Source organism: Alosa sapidissima, chromosome 9 (assembly GCF_018492685.1).
Source record: "Alosa sapidissima isolate fAloSap1 chromosome 9, fAloSap1.pri, whole genome shotgun sequence".
NCBI lineage: Eukaryota > Metazoa > Chordata > Actinopteri > Clupeiformes > Clupeidae > Alosa > Alosa sapidissima.
Genome location: NC_055965.1, coordinates 36,832,638 through 36,851,277, shown reverse-complemented (window position 1 = coordinate 36,851,277; position 18,640 = coordinate 36,832,638). Strand labels below are relative to the sequence as shown.

The window sequence follows — 18,640 nt, the reverse complement described above, 5'->3', positions numbered from 1 at the left end:
AAAGAAGGTCCATCTGTCTCCTCAGATCCTGGTGAACTTCTACCGCTGCACCATCGAGAGCATTCTCACCAACTGTGTCACAGTTGGCAACTGCTCTGCCCATGACTGAAAAGCACTGCAGAGGGTGGTGAAAACTGCCCAACGCATCACCGGTTCCTCACACCCCTCCATCGAGGCCATTCAGGGCAAGCGATGCTTGCGTAAGGCACATCATTAAAGACCGTTCTCACCCCAACCACAGACAGCTCACCCCACTCCCCTCAGTTACAGGTCTCTCCGAATCCGAACTAGCAGGTTCAGAGGAAGCTCCTCCCTGCGGCTGTCACCCTACTGAACTCTAGCTCTGCATCCCGGTGACATGTAACAAACTAAGCCCCCATCACCCCCTGCCCCGCCTGGTGCCTCCTTGCCTGTGCCTGTTGAGGTGTCCACAGCCCCCCCCCACAACTGCACTACCCTATCCCATCCATAGTGTCTATTTATTTGCAAATGTACATACTGTAATTACACTTATACATAGCCATATTCTACTGTTCTTCATCCTGCACATACTTATTCTCAATACTATTATAATGTTACTGTTTCTGCACTGCAATGTTATTGTTACCATACTGCACATAGCTGTACATACTGTACATATCTGTCTATATGGTTCATACTGTATATCCATATTTATTCAGTTTGTCTGTAATATATTCACTGCATAATACACTGCATATCTATATTGTTCTTACTACTACTATAATGGTGCTGCCACTACACTGCACATATCTGTACATGTTGTTCATACATTGTTCATATTACATAGTCATATTTATTTTGCTCTTATAAGGTTACTGCTAATACACTGCCAGTGTTTCCCATACGTTGACTAATCTGTGGCGGGGCGCCACGAAATCAAAACCGGCCGTCACACATTAATGTTCTATGTTGTACTATTTAAAGGGATACGCCTGAATGAGAGTATAGTTCCATGTCAAATCAGCCTAGAAAATAGCTACATTTGATTTTCCGTTGGTCTTATTACACTTTCTAACTTGAGAGGAGAACAATTTTAAATAGGAAAATTACCGGAAATCTTAGTCACTTTTAAACGTGATGCTAGCAGGCGAGATGCTAATGGACTAATCCGATTCAATGATCTATGCTAGGCTGGAGCTAAAAGTGGTATCGCCAGACTGTAGCAGGCAGCTCAATGCGCCGGGATTAGTGTGTGCTTCACCTCACTGTGTGTTCACTGTGCACACATCAGCAGCCTTTTAACTGTGTTACAATTGCAAGGGTTCCCTCACGAACGTCTTAAAGTGTGAATGCCTGTGTGTGTGTCTACAGGTCTGTGAGTTGGTGTGTGTCTCTCTCTCTCTCTCTGTGTGTGTGTGTGTGTGTGTGTGTGTGTGTGTGCACAAGTGTATGCCTGTGTGTGTGTCTACAGGTCTGTGAGTTGGTGTGTGTGTGCGTAACTGTAAGTGTATGTCTGTGTGTGGATGTGTGTGTAGGGTGTATGTCTGTGTGTGTGTGTGTGTGTGTATATAAGTATGTGAGTAGGTGGTAGGTGTGTGTGTGTGTGTGTGTGTGTGTGTCAGAGGGTGACACGGGAATCAATTTTCACTCCCGTCCCATCCCGAGCCCACACAAATACTCCCGTCATATCCCGATCACGTGACTGCCCCCCAAAAAAATCCTGTCCTGCAAAATCCCGAGAGAAAGGCCCCCGAATCCCGCCCCACTCCCGTTTCGTTCCCTATGTTGTCTAACGCATTGGTCCCCAAAGGGTGGGTAGTAGGAGATTTTATTTGGGTCGCCAGCATAGTGACAATTTATGTTGTGTAATAGGCCTAGCTTATACCTTATATAGCTTAGGAACTCCTTCTGTGCACATTCAGAACACCGCCAGAACGTGGATATCACTCGCAAAATGAAACAATATTTCTGTCGGGCGCCTACCATGGACCTCACAGTTGCAAAATGCAAGGGACATGAATCAGTTTATATTTGCACAAACAATAACGGACATCAGCTCTTCAACATGGCCCATTAAAATCTAGAAAGTATCATTTTAAATCGTAAAAAACCCTGCTGTCAACAATAAGCTAAAGCAGACATCCATAGACCGGACATGAGGTTTATTTGCGTCATAGGCTACAGATAGTTTCAATTGTAGATAAGCCTCTTTAAAGTTAATAGCAATCTCCTCACATTCCGTCTTATTTCGGATTTAAAACGCACAAAAGTGCATTAGAAAGGCTATAATTTAAATGGACATGTAAACGCTATTTCCTCTTTCCAATGTTGTGAACTTCACTACAGTAAAGCTGCATTGCCATTTATTAACTAGTTTCCCATAACAACCACCACATAGGCTAGTCGAGGTGATGAGGGTTATTAAGATCGACTTTGAACACAGTGAGCCATACAACCACAGTGCTCCACCAGCCATCATGACCACATTCTACCGAGGCACCATTGAGAGCATCCTCTCCAGCTGTATCACTGTGTGGGGCGGAAGCTGCACTGAATACAACAGGAAAGCCCTGCAGCGCATAGTGAACACAGCTGGAAGGATTATTGGTGCTTCACTCCTGTCCCTGAAGGACATTTACACCACCCACCTCACCCGCAAGGCGACCACAATTGTGAGTGATGCAAGTCACCCCGCTCACAATTTGTTTGATCTACTGCCCTCTGGGAAGAGGTACAGAAGCCTGCGCTCCCGCACCACCAGACTCACCAACAGCTTCATCAGGGTTCTTGCAGGTTTCAGTAAGTCAAATTTAAGACCTTTTTAAGACATTTTAAGACCATAAAGATTGAAATTTAAGACCTACACGACGCATTACCAAAAAATATTCAAATCAAAGAAATTATGAAAAAATCATTGCAAAGTTGTTGAAAAAGCATTCATTTAATTTACAGATAAAGCAATCAAACTAGTAACCTTCCACACCCAACATCTACAACCCAACTGATTTTTACATTGCTCACTTGTAGTATACTCAAGGAAAAATATCCTCACGTACCAAATGCCCTAAACCTTAAGCCCAAAATGAAAATAATCTAAAACAAACTAGCCCTCAAATAGAATAGATTTCATCAACGAAGTCAAAATTGAGACTGGAGTTGAAACTGGGTGTGAAAGTATGTTTTGGTTGGACACTGCACTTGTGTGCGTGTGTTTGCATTAGAATGTGTGTGGGTGGGGTATGTGTATGAGCCTTGTCAAAGACGTTGTTAGGCTTACAGTATTTTGGGGGAGCTGAAACCACCCAAAGATGATCAAAAGCCCTCCTAAAAATATATAATATTATTATGCGTCCAAATTCACTTCCATTATTCTCTGTTGAATTGCTCACGGAGAGTACTTATCTCGCACAAGTCGCACAGATGTCACTTGAAAGAGCGAAACCGGAGCTTTCGAATGATGTTAGCGGCTAGTGCTGATAAACAGTTTGCATTTTGCGGCTAGCTTATGTTTCTCTGCATGCTCTGGCTTGTGACTCCAGCGCCTTCACACCCAGAGTCCCTAATTGAATAGTTTTTTTGCAAAGTTTGCAGCGAGCCTCGTACCTGGAGCTGGTACCACTTGTAACCAACAGCAGACATCGCTGTGATCTAGCCAGTGTTGCCACAGTTACCTTGGAAAAGTAATCTGATTACTCCTTTAAAAAGTAACTTAGTGGATTCCATCCACTATAACTATCTTGAAATCTCCTGGCTTCTTCTTCTTCTTCTTCTTCTTATTATAACCTTTTCTTTTTACCTTTTCAAGAATTAATGCGACTCTAACCGCTTAACGTACAGACATGTTGAAATAACCGTTCTGAAGGTCTGGAGTGGGTCTGGAGTTATTTTTTTCAGATTTTTAAAAAAGTTTATACTTTTTGAGAAATAGGGGATTAAAAATGGTAAAAAGCTCATTTTTCCGCCATAGACTTCAAAGGCTGTGATGTCATAATGGCCTAAAGCCAGCTGCGCTCGTTAAGCTCCCAGAGTAGTTCCCGGGCTAATTAGAACACTGGCACAGGTGTCACCTGTGAATCCAACTGTCTCAGCTTCTAATGCATACAATCTGGTGCTCCCTAAAACTACACATCCTGTTTAAGTGTTTCCTGTGTGTCAAAATAAAAGTCACAGCCATATCTCATGCTTTGCGCATTATATCTCCAGAACGGTTTGACGCATGTGCTTCAAATTTGGTACAAGTGTTTGTATGACTCAAAGATGAAGTGAGTTGATGTTGGAGGTCAAAGGTCAATGGTCAAGTCAATGAACACTCTGAGTGCAATATCTCAAGAATGCCTTGACATACATGCCTGAAATTTGGTATGAGTATTTGTATGGATTCAAAGATGAAGTGAATTGATGTTGGAGGTCAAAGGTCAAATGTCAAGGTGAAAAACACCTTGAGTGTTATATCTCAAGAACGCCTTGACACACAAGGTATTTTGGTACGAGGGTTTGTATGAACTCAAAGATTAAGTGATTTAATGTTTTTTTTCAGGAATTTCCCCACCAACTTTAGCAGCTTTCCATCCATTATTGTAATTCCTTTGGCATTACATTCTAGTTACTTTTAAAATCAAGTAATCAGTAAAGTAACTAAGTTAGATTACAAGTTATTTATTAGTTACTTTCAGCAGGTGCTGACAACACCCCCACCGCCTCAACATAAAAATAACTGGTTTTGCCAATAGTCACTTTATTGGAAATGCATTTTAACAGTAATGTCAACAATGTATAGCAAACATCCCAACCTGAAAAAAAGTATTTTAGGAAGGTAGCCCTTTAGCCTAATTAGATACTGAAATTCAGATGTTTGTGCAATAATGTCTAGTCAGTACACAAAATAAGGAAGGCCTATTGATAGAAATTGTGATGATAAATATGTAGATTTTGGTAGTTTGGGCTTTTCATTTTCAAAAAGAGAACAAACTGGAGAGTGCGGTGTTTGCAAAGAAAAGGCTTTTCATGTAGCCTTGGCAACTAGCCATCTAGTATAGGCCTGAATAATAGCAAATTAAATGACACTTGTTAAACTCACTTCAAAAAGTATTTTGCAGCCATGGGCAATGCTACAATTGGCATGGGCAATGCTACAATTATGTTTTACTCTTATGAGACAAGGGTACACTTTCGTGTAGTCTGATGTGAAATGGGTCTTAAATGTTCCTTTTTGGGGGCCACTGACTCTGCTCTCTGTCTTGGATGCGCTTCAGGCACACACGCACCACCCCTCTCTCTCTCCCTCACAAACTCCAAATAATGACTGTATAGCTAAAATGCTCATCTCTCTCCTCCCTCTATTGTTGTTTATGTTTGTGTTGCTGCGTGGTATTACACGTGAGTCATCATGCTGAAAACGTGAGTGTTAATCCCCGAGACAAGAAAAAAGCAAAGAATATATCTTTTACTAAGGTAAATGACAAAAATAGTAGGCCTAACGCACAGTGACTTGGATAAGTAACTTGAATCTGATTGCTAGAAATAGTAGCGTGTTAGACTCGTTACCGAAAAAAAAAAAAAAATGATCAAAATAGAGTAACGCGTTACTGGCATCACTGGATCTAGCCATGTCTCGTTTAAAGTAGGCCTACACTTTCCCATTTTCCACATGTAGCCAAACTTTAACAAATTCTGAGGAGACGCAGACGTATTTTGCGGGCAGGTATTGCATTTATCACGGGATTTGTAGATTTATCACTGCGTAGGCTACGTACCAACACCAATATCCCCCAGAAAGAACTACAACACACTGAACCAATGTTCTGAACATTCTGCTGGTTTTGTTACAATGGTAGCAAAGACGCTAGAGCTCTGCTTTGCAAGCTACGACTCAATACTTTTTTGCTACTTTGTAATAACTTTCTGCGGCCAGCGTTTCTGGAAATGAACGATGGTAAAATAGTTTTTAGACCTGACTAAATGAATTTTAAGACCTCGGAATGAAAATCTGGCCGTTTTTAAGACGTTTTAAGGCCTTAAATTTAAAGTTCTGAATTTTAGGCTTTTTAAGACTTTTTAAGACCCCGCGGGAACCCTGTGCATACACCAGGCTGTTAGGATCCTGAACTCTCTCCCCCCTCAGCTATATAACATCCTGGACTTTTAGACCCACAATGGCTGCCTTGCACTACTCCACTTGCACTACTCCACTTGTACACTTGCACACTTGCAACTTTTTGTTGTTGTCCTGTTGTCCTGAACACTTCTGAACACACTTCTGCTGCTCTTACATAACTTGCACCACTATGCCACTTGCATACTTAGGTCAAACAAAACTACCTCAGCCATTTATTGGCCTGACTTTTGCACTATTATATTGACTGTCTACTGTATGCACAATTGCACAATTTCTACCAAATTTTGCTGCTCTTATTTCTTCATTGTATGTGCCTTCTTATTTTTACTTTTTATATTGTTTACTTGAATGTTATGTTTGTCTGTGGACCTAATTGGTAAAATATGTCTTGTCTCCACCGTGGGATAGTAGGAAACGCAATTTCGATCTCTTTGTATGTCTTGACATGTGAAGAAATTGACAATAAAGCAGACTTTGACTTTGACTTTGACAATTACACTGTATCATAGTGTTAATGTGTTGAGTAAAGCTACACATGTTTAGATTGATTTTGTTACCATGTGTGTTTATTCCTGCCGTTACAAAAACTAGCATCTCAGATAACGTTAGCGATTAGCTCACGTTGATATGGCAATAGAAAACACCTTCAGTTTTCGGTGTAGTCGCTGACGCTGATTGATTGGCTTGTGAACAGGGCAGCTGCTTTGTATTGCTCTGATTGGCTACTCTGCGGCTAGCAGTAGCCAATCAACAAACGTATTGTGAGTTGTAAGTGGTTCTCTTTTCTCTAAATGCCCTGCAATCTTTGGATGCACTCACCGCATGTTGTAATTTCATCTCCTCCGTTCCCCTCCCGTCCACTCCCGTTGATTTCTGCCCGTCCCGTCCCTATCACGTTACCAACAGTGAAATTGACTTCCGTACCGCAGGACTCCCGAGTCCCGAAAAATTGTCACCCTCTAGTGTGTGTGTGCACGTGCGTATGTGTGTGTGTGTGTGTGTGTGTGTGTGTGTGTGTGTGTGCGTGCGTGCGTATGTGTGTGTGTGTGTGTGTGTGTGTGTGTGTGTGTGTGTGTGCGTATGTGTGTGTGTGTGTGTGTGTGTGTGTGCGTGCGTGCGTGCGTGCGTGCGTGCGTGTGTGTGTGTGTGTGCGTATGTGTGTGTGCGTGCGTATGTGTGTGTGTTTATGTGTGTGTGTGTGTGTGTGTGTGCCAGGGCTCCGAACCGGTTCAAGGAACGAAAACGAAAACCGAAAACGAACGGAATTTTACGAGGAGCGGAAACGGAAACGAAAACAAAATGGTCTTCAACTGTTCCGGAACAGAAACGTTATTCTGAAATCCACAAAACCGGTTAATAATGTTTTTTTTCGTTCTCTATATATTTTATAAAATTTCACAAAAGCATATCCTAAGTGTTCTACTCGTTTGATTGTAGGCGAACAACCTAATAATTTGATTTCTGCAGTTTGAAAAAAAAACCCCGAATAAATGGACATTTGGTCCAAATGTGTATATTTTGTCTTGCCGTTGTAATGTAACCTATCCGTCTGCCACTTCGGATCTTAGGCCAGCTCGTAGCGTAGGCTACTGAAACTGATTTGGAAATTGCTTGTAGCCTATGCATAATAGCCTATTTTGCCTGTCCACGCCTTGTCGTTTTAAAGTCGGGATTTGAAATGTTTGCGCAATTATAGCCTATTCTATGCAAACGGGATTAACGGGAAATTTGAGATAGGCCTTGTCAGCAACAGACAGGTTCGTTTATAAACAGGGTTGGAATTATAGCGCAAGCCTTTGAAGATCTCCATATGGATAAAATTTAGGCTGCAACCAGGTAAGGAGTTTAGCACGTATCCAGAAATATTTTTGATAAGAAATGATTTATAGGCATAGGTTAGGCCTACAGTAAATCTGTAGGCTATGGGATGGATAGCCCATCTGAATGTTTTTGGGTGCCGCCTGTGATTTATTATTTTTGGGCATAGCTACGGTATAGGCTAAATCAAGGGGAAATAATGAGTACGTCTATTCTAAAGTCCACAAAAATAGACTTGATAGGCCCGCCAAACACTGCCGGAACTTTAAGAACGAACGATATGTTGCGTTCCGAACCGGTTCAGGACCGATATGTTGGTGGCGGAACGCATGCAAGAACGAAAACGTTAAACATAGGCCTACCTGAACCGTTCGGAACGGAACGTTTGAAAAATAATTTCGTTTTCAAGCCCTGGTGTGTGTGTGCGTGCGTATGTGTGTGTGTGTGCGTGTGTGCGTGCATATGTGTGTGTGTGTTTATGTGTGTGTGTGTGTGTGTGTGTGTGTGTGTGTGTGTGTGCGTGCGTGCATGCGTGCATGCGTGTGTGTGTGCGTGCATATGTGTGTGTGCGTGCGTATGTGTGTGTGTGTGTTTATGTGTGTGTGTGTGTGTGTGTGTGTGTGTTTATGTGTGTGTGTGTTTATGTGTGTGTGTGTGTGTGTGTGTGTGTGTGTGTGTGCGTGCGTATGTGTGTGTGTTTATGTGTGTGTGCGTGCGTATGTGTGTGTGTTTATGTGTGTTTATGTGTGTGTGTTTATGTGTGTGTTTTCCTTTGCTCCTTCATATCACTTGTCATGTTGAATTGCATGTGACTGATGACTACTCACTTTAGACCTGATGGAACTGGTCCACTGCTGAAGTTGGGAAAATCCCTCATGGACACATCACTCTTCATGGACACACAGCTGGACACTGGAGATGGAGGTCTGTGTGTCTGTGGGCTGGTTACATAAACAGACACAAGACACTCAATAATAATAATATTACAACAATACATGCTCCATTTTAGAATGAATATCACTCTCTCTCTCTCACTCACTCACACACACACACACACACACACACTATACAGTGTATTCCTAATAACATATCCCATAGTTTTCTATAACACATACATATACATACATCAACAATTGATCTCTCTCTCTCTTTCTCTCTCTTTCTCTCTCTCTCTCTCTCTCCCTCTCTCTCTCACACACACACACACTATACAGTGTATTCCTAATATCATATCCCATAGTTTTCTATAACACATACATCTCTGCATGGTGTCCAACATTTAGGAGAGGTTAGACCTTTCCATCTCATCCATCCCATTTCATTTCCTGTGTGTGTGTGTGAGTGTGTGTTTCTGTCTCTACAGGTCTGTGAGTTGGTGTGTGTGTGTGTGTTTGTGTGTCGTATTGCATGTGAAAACACTGGCATGATATTTCGTATAGAAACTACAGACTGATAATTACTCACTGTCTACAGGTCTGTGTGTATGCCTGTGTGTGTGTCTACAGGTCTGTGAGTTGGTGTGTGTGTGTGTGTGTATGTCTCTGTGTGTGTGTGTGTGTGTGTGTGTGTGTGTGTGTGTGTGCAAGTGTATGCCTGTGTGTGTGTGTGTGTGTGTGTGTGTGTGTGTGTGTGTGTTTCTGTGTATGTGAGTGTGTGTGTCTGTGTATGTGAGTGTGTGTCTATAGGTCTGTGAGTTGGTGTGTGTGTGTGTGTGTGTGTGTGTGTGTGTGTGTGCAAGTGGATGCCTGTGTGTGTGTCTACAGGTCTGTGAGTTGGTGTGTGTGTGTAACTGTAAGTGTATGTCTGTGTGTGTGTGTGTGTGTGTGCGCATGCCCGAAGCAGGCCGGTAGCGCAACAGCACGCGAAAGTCGCACATGGAAATTGTTTGGTAGTGTTCTTTTTTGTTTCGCTAACATCTAAACCCAAATCATTTCCTAACATCTAGCTGCACGCACACCCGTTGTAACTGCCATCGTTAATGTAGATGATGCAAGCATTGTTTGGAAAACTCTTATGGACTATGTGTTTGGTCGCCGCACTGAGGCTCGCTTTTAAAAAGGCGCTGCTCAGTGGGAGAGTTTATCATGTGCAAGAGCAAAACACCGTCCCAGTCTTAGAACATCCACCGGAGAAGTTAACATCGGACGTGGATTTTGCTGAGTACCAACATCTCCTGTCACAACAACAATGGGCAGCAAGAGAGCCTTTCGAGCCAGGCTGAACACCAGGCCACAACAGAGACGCTTCGCTACCTCTGGAGATCCGTGAGAATGGGCACGTCTGATAAAGCTGCTAATCGGCGTGTTTTTTAAGAACGGCATTTTCTCAACTGTGACCCACGGAGAAAAGCAACTTGGATTCCCGTTGCTGAAATATGTGACGCGGATTCTAAAAAAGTTTCCCCTCGAACAACAACTGCCTGGAATCCTGACACCGTTTACCATCGCGGACTGGATTGAGGTGCAACTTCGTTTTATCCGTGACACAATTCAGCTTGGTCCCACCACAACCCACAAGCGCCACAAACGAGTGAGTAGGAATAAGCTTGCTTACCTGTGGCAGCATAGAAAATCAAAGGCCATTCAGATCATCCTAAACAATAGCGAGTACCCCGAGCCATCCCCTTGTCCTAGCGATATCACACTGATAACGAGCTACTATGAAAATAAATGTCTAAGCCAAACATCAATCAGCGACCCTCTTCCATTACCACCCTGGAATAATTGTCTACAACGTATAAATCCCACGACTTTCCAAACTCAACCTATTTCTCAATGACTGAGGTAGAGACTGTTTTACATAGCTTGACAAACAACAAGGCATGTGGTATAGATGGAGTCACATGAAGACCTAAAGACTGCACACATTTGTAAGATGATGTGACATTAGCATCTATTTTTAATGTCTGCCTGGCAAATAAGAAAGTGCCTGAGTCTTGGAAAGTTACCAAGTGATTTATCGTATTCCCAAAAAAGGCAATGTACCTAATGATCCATCAACATGGAGGGACATCTCTCTCCTACCCACAATCTACAAGGTCTTTATGAAGTGTGTCCTGTCTCGTGTGCTCCCCTGGCTAGTTGACAATAGCATCCTGTCACCAAAACAAAAGGCCTATATTAACAGACAAGGAATGAATGAACATGTATTTTGTTTAAAAACTGGGATAGATGATTTTAAACATGAGTCCTGCAAATTTTACTCTGTCTTTCTGGATTTTCGTGACGCCTTTGGAACTCTGAATCACAATGTTATGATTAAGGCTCTTGAGGAAATCCAACTACCTCAGGTGTTCATTGAAATAGTAAAGGACATTTACAGTACATCCTTCATACAGGTTACCTGTGGAAAACAACTCACAGACCCAATACCCCTCCAAGTAGGCATAAAAACAGGCTGCCCATGGAGTGCCATCAATTTTGTACTCGCCACTAACGGGTGGATTGAGTGGCTATGCGACTGTGCCCCACCCAGTGTGTTTTCCCCTAACCCTGTACAAGCCTATGCCCATGACATCCAATTGGCCTCTCGAGAAGAGAGTGTTATTAAGAACATGCTTGTCAGAACAGACTCATTTCTGAACTGGTCAGGTCTACAAATTAAGCATTCAAAATGCGCTGCTTTCTACCAGAGACAAAGTGGGGGAAACCGTTGGTACAAATCCAGAGCTGATCGAAATCCTGAGTTTACCATCAATACAGAACCGATCCGTGTGTATGACCTGCATGAGACGTCCACTTATCTAGGACATCTATGTAATATAGCTGCATGAGACGTCCACTTATCTAGGACGTCTATTTAATATAGCTGGGGAGTGGAAAGAGCAGGTGGAGTACAGAACTGCTGAATTCACTTCCAGGCTGGACTTCATTGATGCTTCACCACTTCCTCTGCTCATGAAGCTGGAGGCCATTAGACAGGTTGCCCTGTCTAGAATACAACATCTTTTTGCCAACGTCCATCTTATGAGCAAGACACCGAGTCAATTGAATGACAAAACGGTTTCTTTAGTGAGAAAGTGGTTCGGACTGAAGACTCATACTACCAGAGACATCATTTTCCAGTCCAAACCGGATGGGGGTTTTGGTGTTCCAAACGTGGAGTGGATATATAATGCAACAAGACTGTCACACCTCCTTAAAATGCTGAACAATGATGACAACACCGTAAGGGAGCTTGCTAGATCAGCTCTGTTCTTGGACATGAAACGACGCAAAGTCCCCTTGGCAAGAGAAGGTGAGCCAAGCTTCCTGGGCTTCAAAAGAAAATCAAACTTTAAAATGGAGACACACTGTGCTGGTTTTGGGGTCTGGTCAGATTGGCCTGACCTCAATGACCTTTGCGTAAGAGTCGGAGTATCCTTGGACTGGGTGAAACCTGACACAGAAACCATAATCGTTTCTGAGGATTTGATAACTGACAGTTTAACCTCAGTAAGGGCTACTGTTGTGGATACAGGACATCATCTATCACCTGACAATGCACGAAGGTACCTTGTAAAGCTACAACAACAGCGACAGCAACAACACTGGACTGGTTTAAAACTACAGGGAAAGCTTGCTTGCCTTCCTACTGCAGATCATGCTGTCTCTCACTCAATACTCAAAAACTCTGCAGTTGATGAAGACATAGCGACTTTTGCAGCCAAAGCCAGACTACAAGTTCTTCCAACTAGATTCAATCTTTCTCTTTGGTACCCTAACACATTCTCTTCCCACTGTTTGCACCATGATAGTCAGATAATTATTGAATCCCTGTCTCATGTTCTGAATGGCTGCTATGTGTATAAGGGAATGTACATTGCCAGACATGACAGAATTGTTGACTTACTAGTTGAACACATAATTCCATATGCTTCACCATGCAAAATCTACAAGAATGTATGCGTCTCACCTTGCATGTTCAAACTCTGTAATAATGGAAATAATGTGTTTTCAAATGTTGTTGCAAAAAAGCCAGATGTTGTTGTTGTTGATGAGGACAGCAGAGAAGTAACCATTCTTGAAGTAGGCTGTGCATTTGACTACAGCCTAGAGGATGCCTACCTTACAAAGCTTTTAAAGTATCAGCCACTCAGAGACATTGTTGTACAGCTTGGGTACAAATGTAAGCTGTTGGTGTATATATTTGGAAGCCTAGGTAATGTCCACAGACTAGTAGTCAGGGGGTTGCAGATTGCTGGTCTCTCTAAGACAAGAGCAAAGGCTCTAGCAAAATTCTGCTCAATTTCTGTGATAATTGGCAGTCGCCACATCTGGAGAAGGCGCTGTTTTTTGTACCCATGAACTGAGACCAGAGGCATAGGCTACTGGGTTTACAATGCTGGTATCTAAGATTGTTTGTGTTCAATGAAATCTATTGTAAAATGTGAACACAAATAAAGGTATTAAAGTGTGTGTGTGTGTGTGTGTTTCTGTCTCTACAGGTCTGTGAGTTGGTGTGTGTGTGTGTGTGTGTGTGTGTGTGTGTGTGTGTGTGTGTGTGTGTGTGTGTGTTTGTGTGTCGTATTGCATGTGAAAACACTGGCATGATATTTCGTATAGAAACTACAGACTGATAATTACTCACTGTCTACAGGTCTGTGTGAATGCCTGTGTGTGTGTCTACAGGTCTGTGAGTTGGTGTGTGTGTGTGTGTCTGTGTGTGTGTAAGTGTATGCCTGTGTGTGTGTCTACAGGTCTGTGAGTTGGTATGTGTGTGTGTGTGTGTGTGTGTGTGTGTAAGTGTATGCCTGTGTGTGTGTCTACAGGTCTGTACTTGGTGTGTGTGTGTGTGTGTGTAATTGTTAGTGTATGTCTGTGTGTGGATGTGTGTGTAGGGTGTATGTCTGTGTGTGTGTGTACAAGTATGTGAGTAGGTGGTAGGTGTGTGTGTGTGTGTGTGTGTGTGTGTGTGTACAATTAGGTGTGTGTGTGTGTGTGTGTGTGTGTGTGTGTGTGTGTGTGTGTGTGACGACTCTGAGCGCTGCTGTTGCTCCTGCGAGCGCCTGTAGGCGTGGCTTTGGCGCCTGTTAAGGCCGCACCTGATTTGCTGCCTTTAAAAAGGCCGGACTTTGACAATATGGCGCGCGTGCTGCTAATGGCTGGTGACTCCAGACGCACGTCTGCCGTTTGCCTTTCGTTATGAGTTGTCTTGTATTTGATTTCTTTTCATACATTCATTCTGCATTATTCTAACATTGCATGCCGACACTGCTTAACACTACTGATCTACTGACTAACCCATACATTGTGGCGGTTGTATATAGTTTTCCTTCTGTTGAAGTAAATTCTTTAATTATTTTGGCAATTTCGTGTCCGTGTCCTCCTTGGTTTTTGTTACGTTCTGAGCCAGGATGTAACAAAGATGGGGGCTCGTCTACTTGCGATTAGGCAAAAGTAATTGTTTTCAAAAAGTGCTTAGTTCGATTGCTCGTAAATGAGTAATATTTGTTGGAGGACATCGGTATTTCTGCAGAGCTTTGTGGTCCATCGTTGGAGCGTTTGGTAAGTAGCTGTGCGCAAATTCAAAGTGATTTTCCCTGTTAGGCATAAGCGCTGTGTTTCCTTTGAGATACAACGTTTTTTTTTCCTTTTTGTAGTGTTGTGGTGAACGCGAGTAGTAGCTCTGCTCGGGAGCACCTCCGCGGAGTTGTAGGTCGTTGCTGATTGCCAGTCGCGGCCTGCGCTCCGCTGGAATTAGTGCGTAAATACCCCTCGCTGGTAACCGCATGAAGACTAGGGTTGAGCGTAATTAGGGTCTTGGGTGTTTAGTTAGCTGGGGGAATCATTTTGTTTTATTGTGCACGTCTTTGTTTGTTTATTGCTAATATGGATGTTGAAAAATTTGTTCAGTCTCCTAGTCGGGAGTTTCTGGAAAGCTGCAAGAAAGAAACGTTGTTGCAAATTGCTGGACACTTCAAGATTCCTATTTCAGATGCAGAACGTAAACAGAAAGAGACTATTAAAAATGCATTGAAAACCGCGTTAATTGAAAAGGGAATTTTGGAAAAGCAGCCCATTGTTCGTGCAGCCTCTGCTTCTGCTGCATTGCTGCAGGAGCCTGTTAGTTCAGCACCTGTGTCTGATGCATCGCTGCGTCAGCCTGTTAGTTCAGCACCTGTTGTTGGTGAGGAAATAACTGATAGCGAAATGACATTCCAGCAGAAGAGAGAATTGCTACAGTTGCAACTCGAGCATGAGAAAATAAAGCACATTTCGGAAAATAATCGGATTGAATTGGAAAAAGCCAAATTAGATTTGGAGTTTCTAAAATTAAATCTGTTAAAAGATGGTAAGATAAAGTCTGAAGGTGTCATGGATGTCGGGCAAAATTTGAAATTGGTGCCGAAGTTTAATGAACAGGATCCTGACATTTTCTTTTCCTTGTTTGAAAGGGTTGCAGATGGAAGAAATTGGTCGGATGTTGATAAGTGTTTGCTTTTACAGTGTGTCTTAACAGGTAAAGCCCAGGAGGGGTATTCTTCTCTGTCTGACGATGATTCAAAGGCTTACGCTAAAGTGAAATCTGTTGTGTTGCGGGCCTATGAACTTGTTCCAGAGGCATATCGTCAGAGGTTCCGTGCAGGTGTAAAACTAGCAGATCAGACGCATTTGGAGTTCGCTAGAGATTTGCGAAAGCATTTTAGTCGCTGGTGTTCAGCAAGTGATGTTAAGTCGCTGGATGATTTTACTAATTTAATGCTTGTAGAACAGTTTAAATCATCTGTTTCGGAGCGCGTTGCAACGTTCATCTCTGAGCATAAGGTTAAAACGCCAGAGGAGGCCGCTGCACTGGCCGATGAATTTGTTTTGATTCATAAAAACCGTTTTCGTAACTTTAGTGGTGTGCAGAATACAGGGCAGGGAGCTTATAGAGTTTTGCCTAAGTCTCCCATGCCATCACGAAAACGCGAGACAGACCTGCTCTGTAATTACTGTCGTGAAATTGGGCATTGGAAGGTTGATTGTCCTGTACTTAACAGTAAACAAAAGCAGTATAATCAAGCGCATGCTAGACCGACTGTTTTAGCATCATCGTTGACTCTTAGGCCTGCAGTAAAGACTCCTGACATGATACCTAATGATTTGGCTGCAGATTGTCTAATGTCTTATCTGCTTTTCATTACAAATGGCCTTGTTTCTTTGTCAGGTCATGATGTTCCAGTGAGAATCCTGCGTGACACGGGAGCAGTTGATTCTTTTATTTTGCAGTCTGTGTTGCCTTTTTCTGAACAATCTTACACTGGAGACAATGTTCTTATTCGTGGCATTAGGGCTGTATCTGAGCACTGTATCTGTTCCTCTACACAAACTTAACATTCAGTCCGATTTTGTGCAGGGAGAAGTGGTTTTGGGCGTTCGTCCAGCTCTGCCTGTGGATGGAGTTCATGTGATCCTGGGAAATGCCATTGCGGGCAAAAGGGTTTGGGCTGACACGCCTTCACCTATCGTTTCTGTTCCCCAGAGTAATTGTGCTAGTGAACAAGAGTCTTCAAATGCAGTTTGTGTGGTTACCCGATCTATGTCTCATTCTGATCAGTGCGCATCTAACGCTGATGATCAGAAGGAGAGTTCAAAGTCTGTGTTGTGTGTGCCTGATTTGTCCTCTTTGCCTTTTCCTTTGTCAGCTAAGGAGTTGGGTCATGATCAGTCTAAGGATCCGTTGCTGGCTGATTTGATGGCTAATGCACTTTCTTCTACAGATGCACTGAGGGCAGCCCGTGGATATTTCACTGATAACGGAGTTTTGTTTCGTTAATGGGTGCCAGAGTGGGATAAGTTTGTGGGAGAAGCTATAATCCAGGTGGTGGTCCCGACTAAACATCGTAACTCAATTTTGCAGGTGGCTCATGATCAGTGTGGTCATGGTGGTGTGCGGAAGACCTATGACCGTATCCTCAGACATTTCTTTTGGCCTCGGGTTAAAAGGGATGTGTCTGCTTACATCAAAACTTGTCACACATGTCAAATAACGAGTAAACCTAATCAAAAGCTTAAGCCGGTTCCATTGCATCCGATTCCTGCTATTGGAGAACCATTTGAGCACCTTGTTATCGATTGCGTAGGTCCTCTTCCTCGATCGAAAAGTGGTAGCAGTTACATATTTTCCATCATGTGCTTGAATACTCGTTACCCCTTTGCATATCCGTTGCGCACTATTTCGACTAAATCTGTACTTAAAGCCCTGTCTCAGTTTGTGTCCATTTTTGGAATTCCTAGATTTGTGCAGAGTGACAAAGGCTCAAATTTCACTTCTCGTGTTTTTACCGAGGTTTTGAAGCAATTGCATATTAAGCATCTCACGTCGACAGCTTATCATGCTCAGTCTCAGGGCTCTCTTGAGCGCTTTCATCAAACTATGAAGTCGCTCTTGCGCGCTTACAGTGTTCAATTAGATGCGGACTGGGAAGAAGCTCTACCGTGGCTTATGCTGGCAGCTCGCGAGGTTGTCCAAGAGAGTACGGGCTTTAGCCCGAATGACTTAGTTTTCGGACATAAAGTTAAGGGAATTTTGTCCGTATTGAGTGAGGTTGGAAATAAAACTGAACCGCCTAAAAGTATTGAGGCTTATGTGAATAGCTTCAAGGATCGACTGTCTCGAGTGCGTGAAATTGCGAAGCAAAATCTAGAGTGCGTGCAGCGAAAAATGAAGCGCTTATATGACCGCACAGTTGAGCTTCGTTCATTTGAAGAGGGTGATCGTGTTCTTGTGCTTCGCCCATTAGTTGGTTCACCTTTTGAGTCAAAGTTTAATGGTCCATACACTGTATTACGAAAAGTGTCTGATGAAAATTACTTGGTTTCTACTCCGTCTCGTAGGAAGAAGTCCACTCTGTTCCATGTTAATATGATGAAGCCTTACTACGATTCGGTTTGCGTTAAACCTGTTTTAGCTTCTGCCCCAGTGCTTGATTGTGGCCCAGGTAACGAAATTGACGGTGAGCTTGTTTCACCCAGTGATGGAATTTTAAGGGGGCGGTTGACAAATTCGGAATGTTTGGCCCAGCTGGATAACTTGTTTGCATATTTGCCGCCGTCTCAGCGGGCCGAATTGATCCAGCTCATTAGTAAATATCCCGTTCTGTTTGGTGACACCCCATCCCGAACAACATGGAGTGAACACGATATTGATGTAGGTGACTCTGTGCCGATTAAACAACGTTTTTATCGTGTGTCTCCAGATAAACGAAAGCTGATGGAAGCTGAGATTCAGTATATGCTTGAAAATAATATCGCTGTGCCTTCTTCGTCTGAATGGGCCTCTCCATGCATTCTCGTTGACAAACCGGACAAAACGGTTCGGTTCTGCACAGATTTTCGTAAGGTGAACAGTGTCACTAAAAGTGATAGTTTCCCGATACCCCGAATTGAAGACTGCATTGACGAAGTGGGACCAGCTAAATTTGTAACTAAATTGGACCTTTTAAAAGGTTATTGGCAAGTGCCGCTTACAGCTAGAGCACGGGACATCTCGTCTTTTATTACACCATTTGGACTGTATTCTTATACAGTAATGAGTTTCGGGTTACGTAACGCACCAGCAAGTTTTCAGAGACTTATGAATCGCGTAATATCTGGTTTAGATGGATGTGCTGTATATCTTGACGATCTGGTCCTTTGTAGTGATACTTGGGCTTCGCACTTGCAGAAGCTCAAGTCAGTGTTCGATCGCTTGACCGAGGCGCAGCTTACGGTGAACCTGGCAAAGTGTGACTTTGCCAGGGCCACGGTAACGTACCTCGGAAAAATTGTTGGAAACGGCGAA

At 43.0% G+C, this 18,640-nt stretch overlaps 3 protein-coding genes across 12 annotated transcripts in view; 1 reads left to right on the top strand and 2 right to left on the bottom strand.

Annotated features, from left to right (window-relative positions):
* The window catches only part of LOC121718522, an 823,508-nt gene that overhangs the window by 535,878 nt on the left and 268,990 nt on the right, over positions 1-18,640 (bottom strand). The gene's annotated exons all lie outside the window — the stretch shown is intronic.
* The window catches only part of LOC121718811 (NACHT, LRR and PYD domains-containing protein 3-like), a 162,318-nt gene that overhangs the window by 22,472 nt on the left and 121,206 nt on the right, over positions 1-18,640 (bottom strand). The window lies entirely within an intron of this gene.
* On the top strand, positions 11,946-13,783 carry LOC121718940. The gene is made up of 2 exons (XM_042104390.1): positions 11,946-13,303; positions 13,759-13,783. The coding sequence occupies exon 1, from the start codon at positions 12,037-12,039 to the stop codon at positions 13,177-13,179; it is 1,143 nt and encodes a 380-aa protein (XP_041960324.1). The 5' UTR covers positions 11,946-12,036; the 3' UTR covers positions 13,180-13,303; positions 13,759-13,783.